Source organism: Sturnira hondurensis, unplaced genomic scaffold, assembly GCF_014824575.4.
Source record: "Sturnira hondurensis isolate 20B ecotype Veracruz unplaced genomic scaffold, ASM1482457v3 Scaffold0025370, whole genome shotgun sequence".
Taxonomy (NCBI): domain Eukaryota; kingdom Metazoa; phylum Chordata; class Mammalia; order Chiroptera; family Phyllostomidae; genus Sturnira; species Sturnira hondurensis.
The window spans coordinates 9,496,088-9,523,990 of NW_028098001.1; the positions used below are offsets into that span (position 1 = coordinate 9,496,088).

Sequence of the window (27,903 nt, forward strand, 5' to 3'; positions counted from 1 at the left end):
ATAATTTTTACTATTTAAGCTTAAAAATACTCATTACATGGTCAGTGTAGCAGGGAGAGCTTTTTCAAAAATCATATAGTAACATTTATTAGGATAAAATTTTTTTCTTTGGAGTAGTTGTTTCGTGGGTTGGAATACTAACTTTTTCCTTCTTTTTAAAAAACTTTTCAATAATGTAGTATTTCTATTTACAACTAAGTATTAAAGTAAGAATTTGCAGCCTTGCTCCTAAGAGAGCAGTCAAGTCATGACACTTAAATGTATTGCTATTATTCTGTCACAAACCCAAAACTCTGAGGTCATCAGTGTACTGGATATTATCCCAGTTTTATGAGAAGAAGGAAAACTAAGCATAAAATTAACTTCATTACTTTTACAGGACCTATTCTTACATGAAAAGGTATGACTTGGTAGTGTGATTAAGTGGTCCACAGGAAAGCAACCACAAAAGTGTTGTGAGAGCTAGAGGTATCCTAAAAGATCATTCTGTAGTCTAACATTGCTTGGCTTCTTTTTCTATGCTTCAGATTTAGGTTAGTCAGTAGGGATTAGCCATCCAGAATTGTGAGAGAAAAAAGACCAAAGGACATATTTCTCTAATAGATAAAATTATTTTAAGAGAACTAATGTAGAACTGAATGTGTGAGAACAATATTAAACATGCTTAATAGCAAAATAAAGATGTGAAATGATGATTTTGACCAGAAATACAACACTTTATAAAAGTAACCTCCCTCTTTTGTTAATACTTTATTTTAAAAATGTACCTGTTTATGAGATTATGTATTTCTAACATACTATCAATAGTGTTTTGTATAGTTTGTTGCATGTACATTTTAGATCTCAATTCTATTCCCATGAACATTTCTATCCTAATGATTTTAAACCTTAATGTTTATTTTATAATCAAGGCATATCATATTCAGAATAATTTTGGAGCCATATATTCTGAAATAGATTACAGAATAAAATACCTTCTTTTCTAAAGAGCACATAAGTAAAAATGAGGCTAATTAGATGCATATTTTAATGAAAATTTCAGATTGTGTGCATTTGTACATGCATTAATTAATAGAATATTCTGTAATTTAATTTCCAGTGAGAATTTTTTTAAAAATCTACTTTGTATGACAGCCACATCAATATCAGTGATTAAAGAATAATATTTAAAAATAAAAAGAAGATAAAATTTGATTCCCCCAAAATGTAATATACATTTCAAGGTATCTAAATTGGACTGACAGTGTTTCTTAAAATTTTAAATTAATGCATTGTGAATATCTTAAAACAAGTTCACTCTTAAAATTTATTTTTTTATTTTAAAAATTTTTATTGTTATTCTATGACATTTGTCCCAAATGCTACAACTAAAGTCCAGATCTTCTCTTAACACATGTGGTATATATGTACATACCTTTATATGCTTACCTCTATTTCAGGTAACTAGATTTTAAATACTAGACGAAGCAAAGCTTTGAAAATTTTGTAGATGAAATAAGCTACTAACACTTATAGCTGGCCAAATCCCAGTTTATGGTATATCTGAATATGCAAGCAGTTGTTATGAATGGAAATATTTGCTGTTAAATATTTGCAAGTGGTTTGACACTTGAATATTTAATATGAACAGTGTTCAATTTATAAACAGGTTTTGAGCCATTCATCTTGTCTTAAGAAAGGTGGTTTTTGATACCAAATGATAATAAAAGCTCACATTATCAAGTACTTACTATATGCTGGGCACTCTGCTAAGCACTTTACCAAAATAAATACCATTTGTTCCTCACTTAAATCGTATCTTGCCATGAGATCGGTATTGTTATCACCCCCATTTTACCAATGAGGCTAAAGAGGTTTTGACTGAGAAGTTGACATAGGTCTCAGAGCTAGTGGCCGTGACTAACCACAGATGTGCTCTCACCACTGCACCGACTTCACCACTGCTGCTGTTTTGTTTGCATACTCAGAGGCTAGAAAACTGTTAAACAAAAGGATTGAGTGTTTTATGCATTTCAGAGATATCTTAACCACAATACCTTTCACGAAAGAAGGTATACAAACATATGCATATGTAAAATCAAACTCTAATTTCTGTAGACCCTGGCGCCATTCTCACATACAGAAAGACCATCTAATATGTAGTTGTTTTATAGACTAAGTGAATATTAGTCTTTGTCGTCTAATCCTCCTTCCTAATTGAGGTTATTTTAAACTTCATTTGAAGGGGCACTTTTGGAGATGGGGATAGGGTAGGAAGGGGGACAGGCACTTAGGAAGGGGTATGTTTATTGCAAAAAGTTCGCATATTCATGCACATACAAGTAATATTTCAGTCAGTAGATGGCATAAGCACTGTCATTTGAGGGTGTCTGTAGGAAAAAAAAGGCAGGGAGAGCTTTGTCCTCAAAGACTGGTTATTACCTGTAAAACAGTTCCAAGATCTATTTCAAATGAATGTAAGGATTTCCATAAATTCACCAGTACTTAATTAGACAGTACACTATAGGGTTTTTAAAATCAGATAATCTAAGGATATAAAATTTGAAATTATTCTACGCTTCCGTGCATTCAATTTAGTCCTGAGATGTGGTAAAAGCATCTCTTTGAAATCTAGATATAAATGATGTAGCATAATCTATATTGAACTGCTTAATTATATTTGTGAACTTATGCATATACAAAAATATTTTAATAGGTTAAGGAAATGGAAGGAATTATAAAAAGAAGATATCCTAATTCTCTACCTGCTTTAATATTGGCTGCATCAGCAGCTGGTGATACAGTGGATAGAAATACAGTGGAATTTATGGAAAAAAGGATTAAAAAACTAGAAACCGATCTGGAGGGCAAAGATGAAGAAGCAAAGAGAAGCCTTCGTACCATGGAACAACAGTTCCAGAAAATCAAAGTAAGTGTCAGGTAGCCATGGAGATGGGCTCAGAGATAGACCATGGGAGCTGGGACTTCTTAGATCTGATTTTAACAAATAGCTCTTTCCCACAAAACCTTTACCATAATTGTCAGATGTAGAATGAAACTTAGATTCTTCCTATCTTTTTGTCCTCCTTCAGTAACTTAGTTCAAATGTGAAATAATCAAACACAGGATAATCTTTATTTTTTTAAAGATTTTATTTATTTATCTTCAGAGGGGAAGGGAAGGAGAGACGGAGAGAAACATCAATGTATGGTTGCCTCTAGTGAGTCCCCTGCCAGGAACTGGCCTGCAACCCAGGCATGTGCCCTGACTGGGAATCGAACCACAATCATTTGGTTCGCAGGCCTGCACTCAATCCACTGAGCTACACCAGCCAGGGCACAGGATAATCTTTACATGAGCCTCTGTAAAGATTACAGAGCCTTTACATGAGCCTAGTTCAATGATATTAGAACTAGTGTAAATTAAGTCATGACAAAGGAGAATAAAGCATTTCTGATACACAGTCAGTATAACATTTTTAAATTACCATGGATAAAAATATTTTCATTGAAATTCACCCACTCAAAGGCCCATTCTAACACTTAACACAAGACATTGAAACTGTTGCCATGTCGCTGTCCTCACTAGGCAGTGAACTTCGTAAAGCAAGACCTGAGTTTCTTTCTCTCTAGAATCTGGCCCAGTGCCTGGCACACAGTCATAGCTAGATATTCACTGAATAAATGAAGGAACACTATCAGTGCCTCTTTCCACGGAGTAAACTGTTGAGGTTATTTCATTTATAATAAGAATCTCAAGGATACACATTTCAAGCTGACTGACCTACTCCCCATGAGGTTTCTAAACTGATATTAGAAAGCTGAAAATGTACTTTATCCTAAAGCCTTTAATACCCTCAATTGCTTTCCGTTATTCCCCAAAATGTATATAGTTTGTCAATTTGCATAGAGAAGCATATAAAATAGGAGGTTCGATTGTGAAATTTAAAATAAGCTTTGGGGTATACAAAAATGTGTAAGGTAATGTTTATGAAGCAACATTAATTCTGAAATTATATAACATATACCGAGACTATATAATGTTCCACCCTTCGAAGATTAGGAAATCAATACATTTGACTGATGGAAGGAACACAGAGTTGGAGGCATCGGATTGTATGGTGGGTACCTGAATGAAGGATTCGGTGGGTCCTGATAGTATAGGGGCTGCAGTAACTAATGAAATGTTTCAGCCCTGGTGTGGCATTGCATGCATTCTTTTCTTCAGATTCAGTATGAACAGAGGCTAGAGGAGCAGGAGCAGCTGCTTGCCCACAAACTGAAGGAGGCACCTCAGAACCAACCTGACAGCTCCTCCAGGCTTACGGCACTGGAGAAGGAGCTCAACGGCATTAAGGAAGCCCATCAGATCACTGTAAGAAACCTTGAAGCTGAAATAGACAGGCTTAAACATCGGAATGCTGAATTAGAACTCAAAAAAAATGATAACGATGATAAGGATTTCCAGTCCATAGAATTCCAGGTGGCACAGGCTAACGCTAAAGCCAAACTGGTGAGACTCAACGAGGAGCTGGCTGCAAAGGGAAGAGAAATACGAGACCTTTCGCAAACTGTGGAAAGGCTTCAGAGGGAGAGAAGAACGATGCTGTCTAATCAGAACTCTAGGGGTCGGGAGGAAAGGACTGCAAAAAGGGCGAAGAAAGATGTTCTGCACCCGGGTAAAGGGACTGCAGACTCCTTCCCTGGAACCCTGGGTGGCAAGCTTTACCAGCCGCATACTTTTACTGATTCCCATATTTCAGAGGTTTTACAAGAAAACTGCAGGTTGAAAAATGAACTGGAGGGATTAGTTGTGGAGAGGAATGAGCTGAAGATGAAATCTGAAGAAGCTATGAACCAGTTTGAGAATTCCATAAAAAGGTAAAATGTGAATATTTTACTAGAAATAACTCAGATTTTTCCTATAAATCTCTCTATACATATTTATAATTTTTTAGTATTGTTAATCTGTTTCTCCAACAGCTCTGGGTCTGAGAAGAAATAACCTTTCCCTAGTAGCAGATTTAGGGTGTGTTTTTTCATTATGTACAGTTATGTTATGGGTGCTTTATGTTTTTATGCTTTTCTTAGGGCACTACTCAAAATATTCATATAATCAAATAAGCAATTGATATATTTGTTTGTAGTTTTGGATTGTCATATTAATAGGTATCAGTAGTGGCTAAATATCTGCTTTGATTACAATCCTGTCATTTTTAAATAATATTTCCAATAAGAGAGGAAATGTTTATCTGTAAGAAATATATCAGAGTTGTAACTCTACCATTTGCTAAACTATCTCTGAATGCATACATACTGTCCCAGAGACAAATCAGTAGTCTCTTACGGTCCAGATTAATTTGGTTCATTTACTCTGTGTTCTGATAATTACTGTGAAAACAATTTTATTCTCACAACATGCAACTAGTGCAGAGTCATATGCATGGACCAAAAACTGGCAAATGATGCCTAGATAAAGCATTGGCGATTTTAAAGGGAACAGTTATGATTATCCAAATAAGAACCTGGGCAAGAAATACGAGTTTTTCTTAAAAGATAAAATAATGGGCCCTTTGCTTTAAATCCAGACAGAACATTTAGAACCTTGGATTCCCTCAGCTGTGCAGCACCAGGCTGAGGGTAGAGTGGAAGGCCTGGCCTGCTTCAGCTCTGCTGGGCTCTGCAACTTACTGATCTGGGACCCTAGATACAGCACTCTTTCCTAAAGTCAAGTTTGTCCTTAAAAAATTCAGTAAATAGTTGTGAGTTCATGGAGTGGTTGTAAGAACTTATACATAAGTAATGTGTACGTCACCTAGCACAGTGCAGGAGATACTGTGCCTGCTCTCCTTTGCTTCTTTAACTTCCAGGCGGCTTACACTATTTTTGTGCTAATTCTGAATTAGAGGTTGAAGAGCTTTTATGTGTGGTTTTCTTTCGTTTGCTCTAAAGGCTCAAGGAAGAGACTGCAGCACACATCTCATCTCTCAAAGCATCTCACCAGAGGGAAGTAGAAAAACTCCTTTGCCAAAATGCAGTAGAAAATTCTTCTTCCAAAGTAGCTGAACTAAATCGTAAAATAGCAACTCAGGAGGTAAGTGACTTTAACAAACTTTCTTTGATTTTAATGTAATGGTTTTTCTTTTTAGTATTGTTAACAGAACATTAATTTGGGATTATTTTAACTTCACTAATTTATGTTTGTGATAAAAATGGTATTTGCTTGATTTTATTTTTATGTGAGGATGCCATTACCATATGTTTAACTCTTCTAAAGTTGTACCTCTAAGTATGTGTTTTATAGTTTTGTCCCTGTATTTCTCAAGTTGTTCTTCTAAGTAAGTGTTAATGGGTGTTTGAGGGCTATGTCTAATGTGATTGGGAATTTAGTCCTTGAACTTGAATGTTAAACCATCCCCCTCTATCCCAGATCTCAACTGACAATTAATTGTCTCAGTCTCTGCCCCATTAATTGTTAATTCATTAAACAAATAATGACCCTGCCTCTGTAGACAGTCAGTCGCTGGGGATAAAATATTGAACAGAGATATACATTGACAGCTCATCCACATTTCCTCAAAAGTATCTTCCTTCTCAGGTATCTATGAAAATCTACAGTGTGGCCCATCTATGGAGTTATTAGTAAGTTGAACAAACAACATTAAAATAGAATGTGCAACTTACTTTCAAATGGTGTATCCAAGAGGAAAAGCAAATAGGGCAAAATGTTAGCAGTTGGTAATTCAAGTTGAAGAATATATGAATATTCATTTTGCTCTCCATCTTTTCTGTTGGTTTTAATTTTAAAAAACAAGCTAAGGTAATTATTAAAAAATAATTATCTCGCCCTGGCTGGTGTAACTCAGTGGATTGAGCCACAGGCCTGTGAAGCAAAGGGTCACCGGCTGAATTCCCAGTCCGGGCACATGCCTGGGTTGCAGGCCAGGTCCCCAGTAGGGGACACATGAGAGGCAACCATACATTGATGTTACTCTCCCTCTTTCTCCTTCCCTTCCCCTTTCTCTAAAAATAAATAAATAAAATATTTTTTAAAAAAGAAATAATTATCTCACTACCACCTCTCCCACCTATAATTATTCAATATCATCTTAATTAAAAACTAATCCCCAAATTGGGGAAGTTTGAATATGGACCACATATTAGATGTTGTGAAGTTGTTAATGTTCTTAGGTATAAAAGTATTACTGTGATTTTGTGAGAAAATATTCTTATCAGGAGATTCATGTTGAAATATTTGGGGTATATAAGGATGAGATGTAATGAGGTCTGTATTTAATTTCAGCTCAGAAACAAGAACTGGGACTGTTTTTAACAATTCAGTAAAAAAGATTAAAAGTGCTTTTCAAAAGTAACCATGATAAAGTCTTGACGATAACCTCTGTAGCCTTTTTCCTTGTGAGAGTGGGTGTCAGTGTGTGGCGCTAACATGTCACGTGACTGTATAGTAGGCGTGGTCTAGGAGAGTTCGGCAGAGTGTATCGTGATGCTGTAGTGGCATGAGTATTTTACTTTCCCAGCATTCTAAATGTAATATTGCAAACTGCATTAAATAGAAGTTGGCATAGTTTGATTATGTAAACAGTGAAAGTACAACATTAGAGATGAGATGATTTTTTTAAAGCTTTTTCAATTTCTTAAAGGAAGTCTTAGTGTTATTTCAGTTTCTTTGTCTAAAAATATAAGATTAACATTTATTTCACAGGCATCAGGTTTATATTATCTTTATTTAGACAATAGCTTTTAAATAAAAGCTATTATTCTACTTTAATCACAAAGTATAAAAATATTAATTACCACTTTCTTCAAAATGCTTAGACTTTGTAGGTTTATTTTATTTTATTTAATCTTTATTATATTTTTTCATTACCATTTAGTACACTTATATTCCCCTACCCCAGCAGTCTTAGGTATTTGTCAGGCCGTCAGAAGAAAAGTAGTAGAGATAAGGAAGCCTAGTGGTTACATAGTCATTAATTTATAGTGTGTGATTCTTTATAATTTAATATAAAATTTATATTAAATGTTGAAAGAAGCAAAACAATGAATTTATTCAGTGAGTTTAATTAATTTAATAAACTTAATTCCTGTGGCAGTTTATTTCTGTTAGAACTTGGTAATTTTAAAATACTAGGATTTAGAAAAATTTTTCTAGTACAAACAAAAGTCATTAGTTTACTTTCTTGTATTTTTTCAAATAATGTTCAAGGAAGAGCTTTCTTAACTTAGTATTTCTAACATAATTTCCTAGGTACTTATAAAACATTTCCAAAATCAAGTTAATGAGCTGCAGGATAAACAAGAGTCTCTAGTAGTTTCTCAAGTTCGAGAAGAAATTTTACAGAAAGAGGTAAGAAATAATAAAAATATTGCACTAACATAAGGTTCTCTTAGCCATTTCAATCATATTCATATTTCTGCATACATTTTTAACTTAAATATACAAATAGTCATCTAGAAATATCGTGTCAAGATAATACTAATAACTTGTCTATGGAAAGTCTTGTTGGCTAATGACTTAATTCACACTGCAACCAATGAATAAGATTTGGCACCCTGTGACTTCTGGCTTTTCCCCAAACTAAAATCACCTTTGAATGGGAAGAGATTTCAGAGCATTGATGAGATTCAGGAAAATACAACAGCACAGCTGGTGGTAATTGGGAGAACTGTGGGAGGTCCCAAGGTGCCTACTTTGAAGAGGACTGAGACATCATTGTCCTCTGTACAGTATTTCTTGTATCTTGTATCTTCAGTAAATGCCTACTTTTCATAGTAAAAAAAAAAGCTTACTTTCCCAGATGTTATTTTCTGAGCAGTGGGGAAATGGATTTATTGGTTCTTCTGTTTGATTTCTTATGGTATATAATTGAATGATTAAAACCATTTGTTCTTTAAGTACTAACACTAATTTGGTTAGGAAATAGGTCAAGTAATCATGACAGTGATCCTGGATCACCAATAGAAATATAATTATAGGAAATAGATCTTTTTGGAAACTCACCATAGTGATAATAGTTACTGAGTTCTAAGTGCTCAGTATGTACTAGGCACTGTGATATGTGCTCTTTCTGGATCTTTACTGTAACCCCAAGAGGTAGGTACTGTTATCCCCATTTTATGATGAAGAAACTGATGCTAGAAGAATTAAGTAACTTGCCTGAGGTTACCAAGCCCCTCCTTATCATTGGACACGGAGGCTGTTACTGTAGTTTTTTTCTATAGTATTTAAGTAACAGGAAATATTTTTGATCATGCATCTTTGCTTATGTATTCATCCGTATTTTGCTGTGTATAATGCACACATTTTGCCTAAATTTTTGAGGGAAAAATAAGGATACACATTATACATGGGTATAATGATTGCATACCATGGGGATAATAATCTCATGTATAACAGGCACAAAAACACATGTGCACATTATACACAGCAAAATACAATACTACATAGGATAAATTTCCTAAAATACAAGAATTTTATAAAAATAAGTATTTAACTTTAATTATACTCTTAAAGATACATTCGAGAAGATACAAATGGAGAGAAATTTTTCCTGTTCTTTGTCTAGAACCAGTTGTCTGAATTTATGTAATTTACAAATGAATGTTTAATTGTTGAAAGGGGAATTCATTTATTAATTGATGAATAATTTTTAAACACCTACTGTCTGCTGTGCACAGTGTTAGGAAAACAAAGTAGACAAAAATCCATGCTTTCTTAGAGCTTACTTTTTATTTGGGGAATTAGACAACAAAAAGTGTTTGATAAAGTAAGACAGCATCTATAAAATACTTAAAATGGTGCCTAGCACATAATATCATGACTCACTACTGCTGTTTAAGATTGATTCAGACACAGTTGTCTCAGATTAAGAATCCTGTGGCCCACCTCTCTTTTGAGTTAGGTGTCCACTGCTTTTGGGCATCTCACCATCATAGCACATTAAATTGGAATTCTTACTCACTCAACTGCTTTTTATTCACTTGGCGAAGCACTCCCCAGCTAGTGTATCAAGAAATGGATTAATTACCTGTGGATCACAAGACAGTGATGGATGGAAATGTTGTCTAATGATATACTCACAGTCACTTTTCAATCATTAAAAAGCTTACAGAAGTTAAAGTGATATTTGACCACTATATGTATAACAATGCCTCTGATAACTTTTTTAGTTTAAAGTCATTGTTTGCTTTATTTTTGGTGTTTTACAGTTTTTAGTGATCATTGCTTTGATATAATAGCTTTATGCCTAGCACCGCTCACCACAGCTTGTTCTGTAAAGCCTGTGTGCCCTTTCTGCACATCGTCCAGTTAAAGTCTGCGTATGCTTTTTGGTCAGGAGTGTTTCATATTTAAAATACTTAGATTTGCCTCTGACTTAATTCACCTATGTTTTTTCCTTTTAAAAATTAATTTAGGAGGAAGAGGTGTTGTTTAGTATCATTAGTGCTACTAGGTAGTAGATATTTCTGTGTAAAACATAATTGAATTTGTTAATTTTATCTGTTTTCATTTGCTTGTCAATTATTTTGCCTTTTGATGTTAATAATTAACAATTATAATTATATGGCATAAAGGAAATATAGGTAGTTGTTTCATCAAGCCCACTATAAAGAAGCTTCACATTCTCTCCATTTAACTCCCTGGTGACATAAGGTATTTCCACTTTCTCTGTGGGCCTTCCTGTGGAAAGAAGGTGAAGTGCACTAGACTGCTACTTCCGTGTCTTTCATCTCTGCAACCTCAGGAGGTGATACAGCAGCAAGCACAGAAAGTTTATTACTTCATTATCTCTATTTTATATGCACACATTTATTTGTGGAATAAATTGTAAAGTGTAAATTGATAAGAGCCAGAAGGGAATTACAAATAGGAATATAGGGAGTTGACAGAAAGATCCATATTTACTGAACTCTTTTTGTATTATTTAATCTTAAAAGTAATCACTCTATTAACAAATATTTTTTAGCAAAGCTGAGTACACCAAAGAAAACTGCCCAGCTTAATTTTGAATGCCATAAAGCAGCTTAGCGTATGTGGGAGGGAAAGGTGGCCCAGTTATCTGAGACCTTTTGGAATGTGAGGTCAGTTCAGAGGATGTGGTTAACATTCTTACCTTTTTTAAGACTCCCTGTTAAAGATGAATTATTTCCATATCATAGTTTTTCATTTACTTCATACCTCAATTTTAGATTACAAAACTCTTGGAAGAATTGAAAGAGGCCAAAGAAAACTATACACCAGAGATGAAACATTTCATAGACTTAGAAAAGAAAATTAAACAGATGGAAATGAGACATAAACAAAGAGAGCAAGAACTTCAACAGGTAAAGTACTAAATCACATTTACATATTTGGATAGTTCTTCACTTTTAAGTACCTCCACTTTGCTATAGTTTTGTCATCCCTAGCAAAACTTAACTTTTTTAAAGTGTTTCCATTCTATATTGATCCTATTAACAATTTAAAAGTGACTTTAAATCTCAATTACCTGAACACTGGTTTGCCTTATATAGAGAGAAATAGAGAAACAACTTGTGTCATGTTCTTCATTATTGGTAGTTCTTTAAAAAGTTGAAATTGTTTCAATAAATCTTTGTAAGAAATAAATCTACATTAAACTGTGATCATTTCAATTGTTACATGCCTAGCACGAGTAATATTGTTACTGTTCACAAACAGATGAATTAATAGAAAAGAAAAATGGTAGAGGTAAAGGCATGATATGTTTTAGGCATTAGCCTTGGTGCTGATATTTAACTTTGCTTGAATAGTGTATTATTCAGCTTGGTCTGGCACAGCAAATTATCATAAACTTGGAGGCTTAAAAAACAAATTAATTTTCTCACAGTTCTGGAGGCTAGAATTCTGAGATCAAACGTACAACTAATTCATTTTCTGGTGAGAGCTCTCACCCTGGCTTGTAGGTGGCCTTTCCTCAGTGCGCGTACTGCAGCGGGAAGAGGGGAAGTAGAGAGACCCAGAGAGCTCTGACGAGTAAGGCAAGAGTTGAGCAGGCAGGTTCATCTCCTATGTGACGCCCTTCTCCAAGACTGGAAGAGGTGGCTCTTTTATCTGATATATAGAAACTAACACGAAGACTTGAGAAAAATGAAGGAATGATGAAATACATTCCAAAAGAAAGAACCAGATAAAGCCTCGGAAAAAGATCTTCATGGAACAAAGTGATTAAACTGTTAAAAAGTTCAAAATAATGATCATAAAGATATTCACCAAGCTTGGGAGAAGAATGAATGAACAGAGTGAAAACTTCAATAAAGAAGTAGAAATAAGAAATACCAAGTAAAAATCACAGGACTAAAGAATACAGTAACTGCACTGAAAAATATTTTGAAGTGTTCACAAAGCAGAAGAAATGATTAGTGAATTCAAAAATAGGGCAGTGAAAATAACCCAATTAGAGAAGGGAAAAAATAAATAAATAGTGAAGGTAGCTTAAGGGACTTATGGAGCACCACCAAACAGACCAACATTTGCAGTATAGGGGTCCCAGAGAAGAGAAAGAAAAAGGAGTAGAAAACTTAAAGAGTAATGACTGAAAACTTTCATAGCCTGGAGAAGGATATAGCATCCAGATTGAGGATGCTGAGAGCTCCAGATAAAAAACACTCAAAGAAACCCACACCAAGACACATTGTAATTAAATCTTCAAAAATTATAAAGACATTGGGGAAACCTCATAATACCATCAGCAGAAACTTTTCAGTCCAGAAGGAAGTGGCACAAAAATATAGGCAAAAAGGGTGAAAGGAATTAAGAGGTACAAACTTTCAGTTACAAAGTCAGTCACAGGAATGTAATGCACAGCACAGGGAATATAGTCAGTAATATTGTGATAACAATATGTGACGACAGATGATTACTGTGTTGTGATGATCACTTTGTAAGGTATGTAAATGCTGAATCACTATGTTGTACACCTGAAATTCATATATTGTACATCAACCATAATTTAAAATGTTAATTTTTTTTAAAAGTCCTGAAATGAAAAAACTTCTAATCAGAATACCCAACAAAACTTTCGTTCACAGTGGAAACAGAAATGAGTTTTCCAGACAAACAAAAGCTAAAGGAGTTAATCACCACTACACCAGCCTTACAAGAAATGTTAAAGGGACCTTGTAAGCTGAAACAAAAGGGTGCTAATGGGTAACAGGACAACGTACATGCATAAAAGATTCAATCTCAGTGGTAACGGTAATACATAATAATATACAGACTAATTTAACATTGTAAAGGTGGTGTATTAATCACATAAAGATAGTGTGTAAGTTAAAAGGCAAAGGGAGTCAAAATATAACTATAAAAATTTCTTCAGGGATACACAAAATAGAAAAATATAAATTGTGACATGGGAGGGAAAATGTAGAGCTTTAGAATGCATTCAAATTTAAGTTGTTAATCAACTTAAAATAGACTTAAAAATATAAGTTGTCCTACGTAAGTAAGCCTTATGGCAACCACAAGGCAAAAACTTATAGTAGATACACAAAATATAGAAAGGAATTTAAGCATACCACTAAGAAAATAATAAAATCACACAGGAAGAGAAAAGGAAGGAGCAGAAGAACTACAAAACACCTAGTAAATATTTTAATGGCAATGAGTACATATTTAAAATTACTTTAAATGTAAAAAGACTAGAATCTCCCACCAAATACAGAGTGGCTGAATGGGTTTGTTTTTTAAAGACCCATCTATATGCTGACTACTGGAGACTCATTTCAGTAGTGAGGATATAGACAGACTAAAAGTGAAGGGAAGGAAAAAGATATTCCTTGCAAATGGAAACCCAAAGAAAGCTTTGATAACTACAACTGTATCAGACAAAATAAGACTGTAAAGACTGTAATAAGAGACAAAGCAGGCCAATACCTAATTAAAAAGGGGTCAATCCACTAAGAAGATACAACATTAACAGTAAGAAGATATAAAACCCAGGACAGGAGCACCTAAATATACAGGGTCCAGCCCCTGTTTTATTACAAAATCATAAGCATGTAACTCTGTAACATAACAATACCACACTCGCACACAACATGTGACATTTTAGGTGAAATGTTCAAATTAATAACTATAGATTATTACACCCATATTATTACCCTACCAACCACACCCAAGCAGGCCTTGCTTCTGCTGGACCCCACAGAGAGCAAGTATGAACAAGCCTAAAGGAAGAAATGCAGTGATGTAGAGGACTTTGATACCTCACTTTCAGCAGTGGATAGATCATCCTGACAGAAAATCGGTAAGGAAACACTGACCTTAAACAGCATATTAGACCACATAGACTTAACATACATAGCACATTCCATGTGAAAGCAACCAAATACGCATTCTTCCTAAGCCCACATGGAACATTGTCCAGGATGGATCAAATACCTACAAAACAAGTCTTAATAAACTTAACCCTGCAGGCAGTCATAGCTGACCTGAGAGATACAAACTCTTAAATATTGTTACATACACCCGGTGTATAAGTTCAAGTTCATGACTGCTGCATGTTTGTACATGACTAGTGTTAAGCCATGATGTTAAAGCCATCAGTTTGATCATAACATGTATATGTATCTTTTGGATACATGCAGCCTAAGCTGTAATTTTTTTGACCGTGACCTCCACAGGTTAAGAAGACTGAAATCATATTAAACATATCTCCCAGACACAATTGTATGAAACCAGAAATCATTTGCAAGAAGAAAACAGGAAAATGCACAAATATGTGAAATTAAAATGCATGTTCCTAAACTCTTATGCATCAAAGAACAAATAAAAAGAAATTTTAAAAAAATATATTGAGACAAGTGAAAATGGAAATAACAAACCAAACCTTACAAGACGCAGCAAAATCATTTGTAAGAGATAACTTTAGAGCAATAAATGCCTATAAGGCATTTTTAAGAAACAAGGTCTTGATAAACAATCTAACTTTACATCCCAAGGAAGTAGAGAAGAACAAATGAAGCACAAAGTTGGTAGAAGGAAGGAAATAGCAAATATCAGAGTGGAAATAAATAAGATAGAGACTAAAAAGACAATAGCAAAGGTCAATGAAATAATGTTGTTTTTTTGAAAAGATAAAATGAACAGTCCTTTAGCTATACTCACCAAGAAAAGAGGACTAAATAAATTACATGAAATCAGAAATGAAAGGGGGGTTGTCACTACACTTACCAAGTACAAAGGATCATAAGATACTATTAAGAACAATTAGTTGTATGCCAGTAAATAGACAACCTAGAAGAAATGGGTAAATTCCTAGAAACATACCACCTACCAAGACAATCATGAAGAAATTCAAAATTTGAACACACCAGTTACTAGTAAGGAGATTAAATCAGTAATCAAAAACCTCTTAAAGTCCAGGACCAGATGGCTTCACTGATCAGTTCTGCAAGTCATTTAAAGAAGAATGAATACCAAACTCTTGCTCTCTTCCAAACTCCTTTACAAGAGCAGCATTACCCAATACCAAAACCAGGCAAGGATGCTATAAGAAAAGAAAATACAGAACATTTTCTCCCACTGAACATAGATGCAGAAATCCTCAACAAACTATTAGGGAACCAAATTCAACTCTACATTAAAAGGATCACAAACATGATTATTCAAGGAATGCAGATCATTTATGTGATGCACCACATTAACAAAACAAAGGGTAAAAATCACATGATTATTTCAGTAAATGCAGAAAATTTGACAAAATTCAACTTTTCATGATAAAACTCTCAAGAAACAGGTTATAAATGGAATGCATCCCAATACAATACAGCCCATGTATTAGAAGCCCAAAGTACCAACATACTCAATAGTGACAGCTGAAAGCTTTCTTTCCAGATCATGAATAAAAGAAGGATGCCCACTCTTACCACATTTATTCAACATAGTATTGGAAGTCTTAGCCAGAGCAATTAGGTGAGAGAAAGAAGCATCCAAATTAGAAAGAAGTAAAACTGTGACTATTTGCAGGTGACATAATGTTATTGTATAAAAAACCAGCCCTAGCTGGTGTGGCTCAGTGGATTGAGCACTGGCTTGTGCACCAAAGGGTTGCTGGTTCAATTCCCAGTCAGGGCACATGCCTGGGTTGTGGGTCAGGTCCCCAGTAGCGGGGATGCAAAAGGCAACCAACCGCACATTGATGTTTTTTTTTTTCTCTCTCTCTCTCCATTCTTCTGTCTCTAAAAATAAATAAGTAAAACCTTTTTTTTAAAGTATGGATAGTTTAAGGGACCTCTGGGACATCAGATACAACAATATTGGCATCATAGGGGTACCAAAAGGAAAAGAGAAAGAGCAAGGGATTGAAAATTTATTTGAAGAAATAATGACTGAAAACACCTAACTGGGCCACAGAAATAGAAATACAATTCCAAGAAGCACAGACAGTTACAACTAGATGAACCCAAAGATGCCCAGAACAAGGTGCATCATAATTTAAATCCCAAAGGTAAACAACAGAGAATTTTAAAAGTAGCAAGAGAAAAGCAGTCAATTTTATACAAGGGAACTCCCATAAGACTGTCGTCTGGTTTTTCAACAAACTGCAGGCCAAAGGCATTAGCACGAAATATTTAAAATGATGAAAAGTAAAATTCTACAACCAAGATTACTCTACCCAGCAAGGCTATCATTTAGAGCAGAAGGAGAAATAGAGTTTCCCAGACAAGAAAAAGCCAAAGGAGTTTATCAGCACTAAACCAGTATTACAAGAAATGCTAAATAGACTTCTTTAAGCAGAAAAGAAAAGATTGAAAATGTAGAAGAGAAAAAATTCTCATTGACAAAGGCAGACACTTAAAAGCATTGAATCAACCAACTATAAAGTTAGTACAAAGGTTAAAAGGCTAAATTAAGAAGATCATTAGGAAGGGTAACTTCATTTCTGGGTATTTATGCAAAAAAAGTCAAAACACTAATTTAAAAAAATATGTGCACCCTTATGTTCATTGCAGATTATTTACAATAATCAAGATATGGAAGCACACTAAGGGTCCATTAGTGGAGAAATGGATAAAGAAGTGATTTATATATTTATATTTATTTATATATATGTGTGTGTGTATATATGTGTGTGAATGATATGCATCATATGATATGTAATGGATATTATATTGGTCAGCCATAAAAACATTGAATCTTGCCATTTGTGACATTAAATAAGTCAGAGAAAAGCAAATACCATAGGATTTCACTTGTTCGTGGAATCTGAAAAATAAATAAATGAACCAACAAAACAGAAACAAACTCACAGATACAGAGAATAAGTTGATAGGAAGGGGATTAGGGAGATGAGTGAAAAAAGCTTCAAAGGATTAAAAAATGCAAAGTGCTCATTATAAAAACAGTCATGGGGTTGTGAAGTACAGTGTAGGGCCTATCAGCAATAACTGTCTATGGTGCTGGATGGGTATTATTAGGCCAATCACTTCTTAAGTTATATAAATGTACGACAGAGTGATTAGTTGTTATCAATTTAAAATAGGACATTTTGAGTACATTTCAGTTTATGTAATCACAAAGGAAAAACCTGTAGTGCTTACACAAAAGATTATGATAAAAGTCAAAGCATAGGGCTGTAAAAACTCATCAAGTAACAAAAGTTGAGTGCAAGAAGTAAGCAAGGAACGAAGGATCTATGAATCAGAAAACAACAAAATCTCAATTGTAAGTCCTTATCAATCAATAATTACTTTAAATTTAAATGGATTGAATTCTCCATTCAGAACTGTAGAATTCTTGAATGGGTAAAAAAGAAGATCCAAACAATATACTATTGGGCTGGCCAAAAAGTTTAGTTTTTTCCATAAGATGGCTATAGTAGTGCTTAGTTGCCTTTAACTTCATTCAAAACAATTTTTGTTAGGTTGTATTGTGACAGCTGTCATAGCTGGGTACATTTTTTAAAAACACATCAAAACTGGTGAATTTTGTGCAGCCATTTGAAGATGGAAGAAATATATGCAACATTTTTAGCATGTTAGGCTTTATTATTTTAAGAAAGGTAAAATTATAACTGAAATGCAGAAAACTATTTGTGCAGAGTATAGAGAAGGTGCTGTGACCGATCAAAGAAGTCAAAAGTGCTTTGCAGAGTTTCTTGGTACTATTGACATTTTAGCTAAATAATCCTTTGTTGTGAGGCTTATGCATTAGAAACTGTTTAGCAGCACTGCCGGCCTCTACCTGCTAGAAGCCAATAGCAGGAGATAGCTGACATACTCAAAATGTCCAAATCAATAAGGTTATTGGTGAAAATGAAAAGTATCTTTTATTTTGTGGAAAAATCTGAACAGACTCTTTGGCCAATCCAGGGCATGCAAGAGATTTGGTTTAGCTTTAAAGGCACAGATAAACTAAGAGTGAAGGGATGGCAAAAAGCATTTCAAGCAAATGTTAACCAAAAGAAAGCAGGACTGGCTATAGTTATATTAGAGAAAACAGATTTTAAGCTAAAACGATAAAAGACACAAAAATTGATCAAGAAGTCAATCCATCAAGATACAACCATTGTAAATATTTAGCTACCCAACATCAGCACACCTAAATATATAAAATAGATATTACAACAGAACTAAATGGAAAAATAACAGCAATCGAGTATAGTAAGGGACTTTGATAGTTCCCTTTAAACAATGGACAGGTCATCCAGAAGGAGGGGGAATCAGTAAAGAAGTAGCAGGCTTAGACACACTATGGAACAACGGACCTAGCAGACATGTTCAGTGTGTTTCCTTCAAAGCAGCAGAATACACATTCTTTTCCATCACTCCAGGTACTTTTTCTAGTATAGATCATGTTAGACCATGAAACAAGTCATAGCAAATTTAAGAAGATTGAAGTTATAACTAGTATCTTTTCAGACCACAATAATACATGAAACTAGAAATCAATAGGAAGAAAGCTGAAAAAAATTACTAATACATGGAAATTAACACTTCTAAATAACCAATGGTTCAAAGATGACATTAAAAGAAAAATAAAAACGTATCTTGAGACAAAAGAAAATTAAAACACAACTTACAGAGTGCATCAAAAACTGTTCTAAGTGAGGGTTATAGGGATAAATGCATAGATTAAGAAAAAAAAAAGATCTCAAACAACCTAACTTTACATCTCAAGAACTAGGAAAAAAAATAAGCCCAAATTTAGCAGAGGGAGGCAATTAAAGATCAGAGCAGAAATAAATGAAATATAGGATAGGAAAACAATAGGAAAGTTTAACAAAACTAAGCATTGACTCTTTGAAATCATAAACAAAATTGATAAAACTATAAGCAAGAAAAGAAGAACATTCAAAATTGGAAACTCAGAAAAGAGGAGATACTACCATTGATACCACAACAATATAGACGATCGTGGGAGACAACGATGAAGGATTACATGCGTCCCTCAGAGATACTGAGTTGGGTTCCAGACCACTGCAGGAAAGTGAGTGTGTCAATAAAGCTAGTTGTAATCTTTTTGTTGGTAAGGTGTGTTGCCTTCAGTTTATAAAAATTGCTGATATCTGTGAATCACAATTAAAAAAGGTATTACTTTATACCTCAACAAGTTGGACAACCTAGAAGAAATGGATAAATTCCTAAAAAGAGACAAACTACCAAGAGTGAATCATTAACAAATAGAAAATTTGAACACACTAGTTACTAGCAAGGAGAGTTAGTTAGTAATCAAAAATCTCTCGACAAAGAAAAGCTGAGGACCATTTGGCTTCACTAGTGGATTCCACCAAACAATTTTTAAAGATAGAAGAATAGAAGAGAGACAGGGAAGGAAGAGAGAAAGTCCACCAAACTATCAAAGACAAATTAATGCCACTTCTCAAATTTTTCAAAATTACTGGTAGACAACAAAGCCAGATAAGAATACTGCAAGACAAGAAAACTATATGCAAATATCTCTAATGAGTGTAGATGCAGAAATTCTGAGAAAAAAATAGCAAGCAAGATTAAACAGCACATTAAAACTGTCATACACAGGATCGAGTGAGATTCATCCCTGGGATGTAAGAATGGTTCAACCCATATGAATAAAAAATGTGGTACATCACATTAATAGAATGTAAGATAAAAATCATAATCATTTCAACAGATGCAAAAATAGCATTTGACAAAATTCAACTTCCAATCATGACAAAAACTCTTAAGTACAGAAGGAAAATACCTCAGCATAATAACGGCCATATATGACAAGTTCACAGCTAACGTAGTACTCAGTGGTGAAAGATTGAAAGCTTTTCCTCCAAGATCTGGAACAACACAACTGCTCTCTCACCACTGCTATGCAACACAGTACTAGAATTTCTAGCCCGAGCAGTCAGGCAAGAAAAAGAAAGAAAAATTATCAGAATTATAAAGGAAGAAGTAAAATTGCCTCTATTTGCAGATGCCATGATCTTATATAGAGGAAATCCTGAAGACTTCACCTTTAAACTCTTGGTTAATCAACAAATTCAGTGAAGGTGCAGAATACAAATGTTTATAGGAAAATCAGTAGTATTTCTACATACTAATAACAAATTATCTGAGAAAGAAAACAGTCCTGTGTACAGTAGCATCAAAAGCAGTAAATCACTTAGTCATCTATCCAAGGGAGTGAAATACGTGTGCACTGCAAACTCTAAGACATTGAGGAAAGACAGTGAGGAGCACACAAATAAGTGGAAAGGTATCCTGTATTCCTTTCCATTTATTGGAAGAATTAATGCAAGTTTCCCCTGACTCTCCGAAGGTAGTACGTCCGTCCCATTAAACCTTTCATAAGCAGAAATGGCATGAAAGAACAGTTACCATTAATTTATATGTAAACATTTTTAGCATTCTCAGATCCCCAAAACAACCTACCCAGTCATACCAGGCATCATGTAAAACCTAAAGTAATGCTAACATACACTAAAAGGAGTTCCACGCTGGCTGTTTGGGGTGCAGGCTGTCTCTGTGAATAGCTTGCTGCTAAACAAACACTGACTGCTATTTTATCTTTTTGCCTTTTTTAATAAAGGTAAAACATTGACATTTCTTTTGGTTAGCAAAAGCAGGTACTAATGTAGGTCTATCATAAACGTGAAGTGACATAATGCAAACTTTCGAAAAGCAGGGCATACTTGTTAAAATGCCCAAAGCCATCTGTAGATTCATTGCAATCCATAATAAGATTCCATTGGCATTTTTTTTACAGGACAGTCATGCTCTGCATAATGACATTTCAGTCAGTGACAGACCATACATATACTATGGTGGTTCCATAAGATTATATACAGCCTATGTTTGTAGTAAGCTACACCACCTAGGTTTGTGTATGTGCACTCTCTGATGTTTGTGTATGTGCACTCTCTGATGTTTGCACAATAACACATTTGCCTAACAATGCCTTTCTCAGAACGTATCCCCCAGGTTGGCAGAATTAAATGAGTTAACATGGATAAAATGCTTAGAACCAAGCCTTGCACATGGTAGACGCTACATGTGTGTGCTTTTATCATTATTTTCAGTTCTGTTAATGCATACAGTGGCATGCATTGTATATTAAAACTGTCTTGATTGTGTCTCAAATGCTGTTCTGAAGAGGAACAGCATTTTAGGGATGTTTGGATTCATACAAAGGTTTTCTGATGCTTTAAATGGTACTCATCATTCCCAGCTTACAAGAAAAGGACTATAAAATCCCTACCAGGATTTCCCTCTTATCGGCTTCACTGGCACACCTGTTTGTTGATACAGTGAAACCCATTTGGTCGGGTTCCCCCACCTTCTCCTTCCAGGTCACCGTTGTCAGCACTGTCCCACTTCAGCTCTTTGAGGTCACTAAATATTCTTCACCCCCACTATGAACTCTAACAATGATATGGATTTTTTCTATTTACAGATAATACAGCAGACACACCAAGTGGTAGAGACTGAGCAAAATAAAGAAATTGAGAAATGGAAAAGACTTGCACAGTTGAAGAATCGTGAGCTGGACAAGTTCCGCACAGAATTAGACTCGATATTAGATGTTCTCCGAGAGCTGCACCGCCAGGGGGTGGTTGTGCCAGTTGCTTTTGCAGGTGAAGTAAGTGCACCAGAGTATTGCTAGAAATGCAGACTCCTCATGACCTCCTGGCATGGCCTGGAGGTGCACGATGGCTGGGATTGCGCCTCCGTCAGAGGCGCCTGTGAAAACACCTGCTCCAGTATGTTGCCAGAAAACAAGCAACACAAAAGCAACGTTTCACAATAAATTGCCCTTAATCAATAAGGGAAAAAAAAGCATTATGGTGTGTTTTACTGAAAAGCATTAACTAGTCACATTTTAGATAATTTATGGTCAAGTCTCTTTATGTTGGGTAATTAGTGAATTTTATAATAAGAGTCCTCATTTATATGCTTAGATATGAAAAGAAAAGAAAATTGCACATACTCTGCCGTTGTTGACTCATTCTTGGTGCCAGAAAAACAGCCCCTCTTTCCTCAGTGGGAACACAGGCATGTGAGCACAGCCACATCGACCGTCACCTGAGCAGGAGAGCTCCGCTGTCATTTGGCCAAGAATTGTAACTTCGTGCAAGCAGACAGTGAACTATCTTGTGCTCTCCCAGATTTTCACTCCTACCTCATTTTCTTTCACCTGATGCAGGTGGAAAGTGCATTTCCCAAGTGATAGGGGGGTTCGATTAATTGTTCTGTGCTACATGTCTTAAGTGCCTAGTCTTTTTTTGTAACTCTAAGATGATAGAATATAACATTTTTACTTTCTACTAGTTGAAAAGTAATATATATGTTCAGTAAAAAAATTAAACCCTATATTATGCATACAAGTAGCCAGATTGTTATTTTTACTTTGCAATTCCCATTTTCAAAAGCAGATAGTGAGTATGTAAGATACTGGTAAGTTAAAGCTATAGCCACCTTTTCAAATGTTCTAGCCCAATACTGTCCAGTAGAAGTATAATTAATGTGAGCCACATGTAATTTTTAATTTTAATGTAGCCTCATTTTAAAAGATTTTTAATGAAATTTTGGAATTTATATAATCTTATATATTCAAAACGTGATTTTACAAGTTGAGTTCTTACATTCCTTTTTTCATACCAGGTCTCCAAATTCTGGTGTATTTTACATTTATGAACACATCTCAACTTCGACTAGCCATATTCCAAATGCTCAGTAACCATAGGCTAATAAATGCAATTCTAAAATGATAAATACAATGTTGAAATACTGTGTAGAGGACAGGTGAATAGATCCTGGTGAAATTATGGGTAGCAAATGTGAAATGTAGAAATTAAATATAAGATGCAATGAATGTCTTAATGTCCAGCATATTTAATGTTCTTTTCCCAAGATGGTAAAAAAGCATTAATTATAGTTTGTTATTTTTTTATGTGAAAGAATCTTATTTTAAGTTATAATATAAACTATTTTGATTATTACTTGCTTTGGGTGTTTTTTATCTGAAAACCTACTAATTTATAGCTATCCCCCCCGCCCCTTTTGACGACTTTATTCACGGGCTGTTCATTCCAGGCACAAACACGGCTGATTCTGAAACACAAGGAAGTGCCGGCATCAGGTAGACAATTACTTGCAGTAAAACTGCATCCTATTTTGATGAGGATTTTATATTCTATTTTGGAATGAGCTGTGCACATGGCTGGTCTTTAATTCTACTTTCAGGCTGAAGATCCATAAACACTATGAGAACTTTTAGTTACAACTAAAAACAGCAAGAATTAGGCTCCATTCCCTAGCCTATGTAAGGATCCAGGATGAGGACACAGTAGACACATTTAAACTGTCTTGACTAGGAAGGCTTTTATGAAGTTAAGCTCCAGGAAATACCAGTCCTTTCCTACCAGTCCCACCTCCTCCCACTGTCATAAGGCACCTGCAGCCACAGGCCTTCCCTTCAGGAACTCGGTCAGAATACATGGCTTGCTGCTGACACCACTGCTTTTGCTCACAGAGGTTTCCGATCGAATCTATTACTTGTGAGCCCACAGCATTCCATAGCTAGTATTTACCTATCAACCCTGGGAAATCCGCCTTTAGTGTTAGGGTTCCGTCCCTCACTGCAAAACTCCTAAATTTATGGCTAAACATCTAGAAGGAGGTGAAAACCTTCCTCTCCCACCCATGCCTACCAAGGACTATAGGTAAGTCCGAGATCTAGCTGTGGGTGCATTAAGAGGTAAATCTTACAAAGAATGAGGTAAGATACTTTGTAGTTACAACAGCCATCCTGCTTCAAAGAGCTTAGCAGTGAATGGTGAAAAGAGTGAAGTTTGAATGTTTTCAAATCCTTCCAAGTTACTGATTGTTTTAGAATATGATCCATTTATATAGCCTTTCTTCAGTTTCTGTAGAAGAGTTGTTAATAAAAAACATGTATTTCTTCTCAGTACCTGTCCAGCTTGATGAGGTTAGGTCTTACTGCTAATGAACCTACTTCCTCCCCTCTAGTTTAAGCCATCATAAGTCCATTTTTCTCTCTCCAGTTTTGTTCAAAGCTTCAGTCACAGTCACCTCAATAGTGCAAACAGGAGAAAAGTTACTCTTTCCCACCTACACCTACTTTATAGGATTGTTGTAAGCAGTAGGGAAGTATCCATTAGAGGAAATTAATTCCCTAGGAGGAAGAGATGCATCAAGTTTCTTTAGAATAAAATGAGTTGTTAGTATAATTCAAGAACAGGAAATGGACCAGACTTTGTGGAGAGGACAAAAAAAACCCCAGGGCAATTGTACCAGGTATGCATCCTTGGAACACACGGGTGAAGAGGCAAGAACACAGTGGGAGTCCTGCCCAGTAGAGCTAGTCCCAGGGATTGCCCTGCACTTCAACCCCTCCCGGCCGCCTGCCAGTGGGTCCTCCTTTCTTAGGGTATCAAAAAAGTTCTGATGCAGAAGACAGATATGTAGAACTGCATATGGCCTGTGTAACTCCTTAGAGAAAAGTTTGGAAGGGATTTGGGGGAAGGATTTGTGATGAAGGCAGAAGGGAAGTCGTGAGGGAAAGAATATTTATAAAGGGTTAAATGAGCCAGCTCAGTAGAAAAGACGGAATAGAACGAAGCAGCTCCAGGCAGTCCATGCAAGTCGTTGCACCTGTGCACGCCCTCGTCTTCCTTCCTACCTGCTTTGCTCATCATCGTGGCCACGTGCAAAGAGCCCTACGAGAACAGCCAGGTCCTCACTCCCCTAACTTGGGTACCGAGCCTTCACAGCAGCTCAGTCACTCACATGTAGTAAGGACTTGCTAAACAAATCTCTTTTGTCCCCGGACCTTCACCTACAAATACAACCCCCTCTTCCCTCCAATCCCCAGAGACCGCATCTACTCTCACACTCAGGGCACAGCTATCCCTGCCGGCAGGATAACATCGGATCTGACCTCCTGCCTGAGTGCCAGCCCTGCATCCCAGTTCCTGCCAGGATTACTCTTCTCGTGAAAGTCAGCCTGACTGCAACCAGCTGATTTCTCTCCCTGAAACCAGCTGCTCACTCCATTTTTTAGTCAGCTGTGAACTTTGAGGCATTCCTGACCTTAGTTCAGGGTGCTGTAACTAATTAACACAGATGAAACAACAAACATTTATTCCTCACAGTGTTGGAGCCTGGGAAGCCCAGACTGAGACGTCTGGGTGAGGGTTCACTTCCTGGTTTGAAGATGGCTCTCTTCTATCCTTACACAGCGGAAAACAGAATGAAGCAAGGCACTAATCCCATTATTGATAAGAGCTCTACCCTCAGGACCCCAGAAACCCTGATTACCTCCAAATAACATCACACTGGAGTTTCAGTGTGAATTTCGAGGAGACACAAACATTCAGTCCACACTTGGCTAACTCTCTCCGGAATGGAATCACCAAACCTATAGCCAATTCCTTCAAAATCTGTCCTTTCCTGTTCTCACATCCACCACCACCTGCGCTCTGTCACTGTTTCACTACTTACTTTTTAGGTAGAGTTTTAATTGCTTCCTCTACCCCAATGCCCTTCTCACCCTAAATTGTCTGCAAAACAGCATTGCCAGGCAGATCTCCCTAGAACTCTGCGTTCTACCTTCCCATTGCACCCTGTTTCCAGGTGTTAGTATCTGAACTTTTACCCCATTATTATTCAGTCTGATCCCAGTTTTTGTCTCCCCATTCCATTCAAGACCTCTAACTCTTACACAAACCCTCCGTTACTTTTCTATTATTGCTGTAACAAATTTCAACAAATTTAATAGCTTAAAAACAGCACAAATATGTCATCTTACAGTTCTGTAGGTCAGAGGCCCAACACAGTTCTCATGCAGCTACAATCGGTATCCCCAGGGGCTCTAGCTTCCGGAGGACACCCACAATCCTTGGCCTGTGTCCCCTTCCTCCGTCACCGTAGACAGCCCCGTGCACCTCTCTGGGCAGCCTTCCGTGCTCACATCTCCCTCTGACTGTGAACTCAGCTAGGAAAATGTTTCCACTTTTAAGGGCCCACGTGATTAGCTTGGGCTCACCTGGATAATCCACGATAATCTTCCCATCTCAAAAGCCTTACCTTAATCACATCTGCAAAGTCCCTTTTCCATGAACAGTAATGTTTTCACAGGTGTTTAACTTGGGTGGATGGGGTGGGGCGTGGCTGCCTGTTGCACTCCCCTCGTTCAAACTAAACCACGAATCTAACCATGCTGTCCATGCGGCCACCTCTGCTTGGTCCTTATCCTTCTATCTGACCGGCTCACTCCCACCACTTCCCTGTCCACCACACCAGGTTTTCATGATCACATTCTTCTCCCAATGGAACATTCGTTCTGTATCTCATGTCTGATGATTATTCCTCATTTACACCTGCAGACACATGCAGGCTCTGTACCTCTCTTTATTTTGCAGGGGTGTCCAACCTGCGGCCCACGGGCTGCATGCAGCCCAGGATGGCTGAGAACACAGCCTGACATAGATTTGTAAATTTATTGAAAACCTTGTGAGATTTTTTTTGTAATTACGTGTCACAGTGTATTTAATATGTAGCCCAAAAGACAACTCTTTTTCCAGGGTGAAGCAGAGAGCCAAAAAGTTGGATGCCCATAAGAGGAATCAATTCCATTATGATGCTGATGACATTGGCAATGACAGCCCAGCCCCTCAGGTGCCCTGATAAGGAAGGAGGCATTGCAAAGCAGATGTAGAAACTGGCTCATAACTGGTATCATGTTAGTCACTTTTTATTTTATATCACTGTATTTAACATTTTTTAGGCCATGGAGTTTTTGTAATAACTTCTTTACTTTTTCAACTAGAGTTGACATATAATATTGCGTTAGTTTCAGGTGCACACACAGGGAGCACACACAGGTGCACACACAGTTACATAAGTTGCGAAGTGAACACCCGGATGAGTCTAGTACCCATCTGTCATTATACATAGCTACTTAAGATTTTAATGTAAATTTTTGAATCACTAATCAAGATTCTACTTTAGGACAAAAATTGAAGAGAATTTCTATCTTCTAACAAGTTGTCTACTAGCCCTTTAAATACATGATGCTTTAATAAAGATTTATGCTGTGTGCTCCACAAATACACAGGATTCCTACAATCTCACCAGATGTAATGACTAAGTAAGAAAAACAAAAATCCATTCCTAAGTGCCTCGACCCTCAAATTGCTCACAGGAAAAATCATTCCCCACACTGAGTGTCACATGGACACAATGCCTGAGTGTGACGAGAAAGCTGATTTTTCTGCTCGTATATTATGCTGCTCATTTGTTGCATGCTAATACAATTTTCCCATTATAGTTGTTCCTAATAGGTATAGAACAATTTAGACTCTACAAAAAGCAGGTTAAACCTATTCCCATGCTGCCAGACCACTGGGCTGAATCTCTCCCATAAGAAGGTCGTCATTCTACTGCACGC

General features: G+C 36.2%; 1 protein-coding gene across 2 annotated transcripts in view; it reads left to right on the forward strand.

The window, feature by feature from the left end:
- CEP162 (centrosomal protein 162) overlaps window positions 1-23,383 on the forward strand; it is a 73,464-nt gene extending 50,081 nt beyond the window's left edge. For both annotated transcript variants that reach the window (XM_037039380.1, XM_037039382.1), the window contains exons 22-27: window positions 2,696-2,908; window positions 4,207-4,859; window positions 5,931-6,072; window positions 8,248-8,346; window positions 11,190-11,324; window positions 21,886-23,383. In XM_037039380.1, the coding sequence (XP_036895275.1) occupies window positions 2,696-2,908; window positions 4,207-4,859; window positions 5,931-6,072; window positions 8,248-8,346; window positions 11,190-11,324; window positions 21,886-22,095 (1,452 nt within the window). In that variant the 3' untranslated portion in view covers window positions 22,096-23,383. The remainder of the gene's footprint in view (window positions 1-2,695; window positions 2,909-4,206; window positions 4,860-5,930; window positions 6,073-8,247; window positions 8,347-11,189; window positions 11,325-21,885) is intronic.
- Window positions 23,384-27,903: the final 4,520 nt, after the last annotated feature.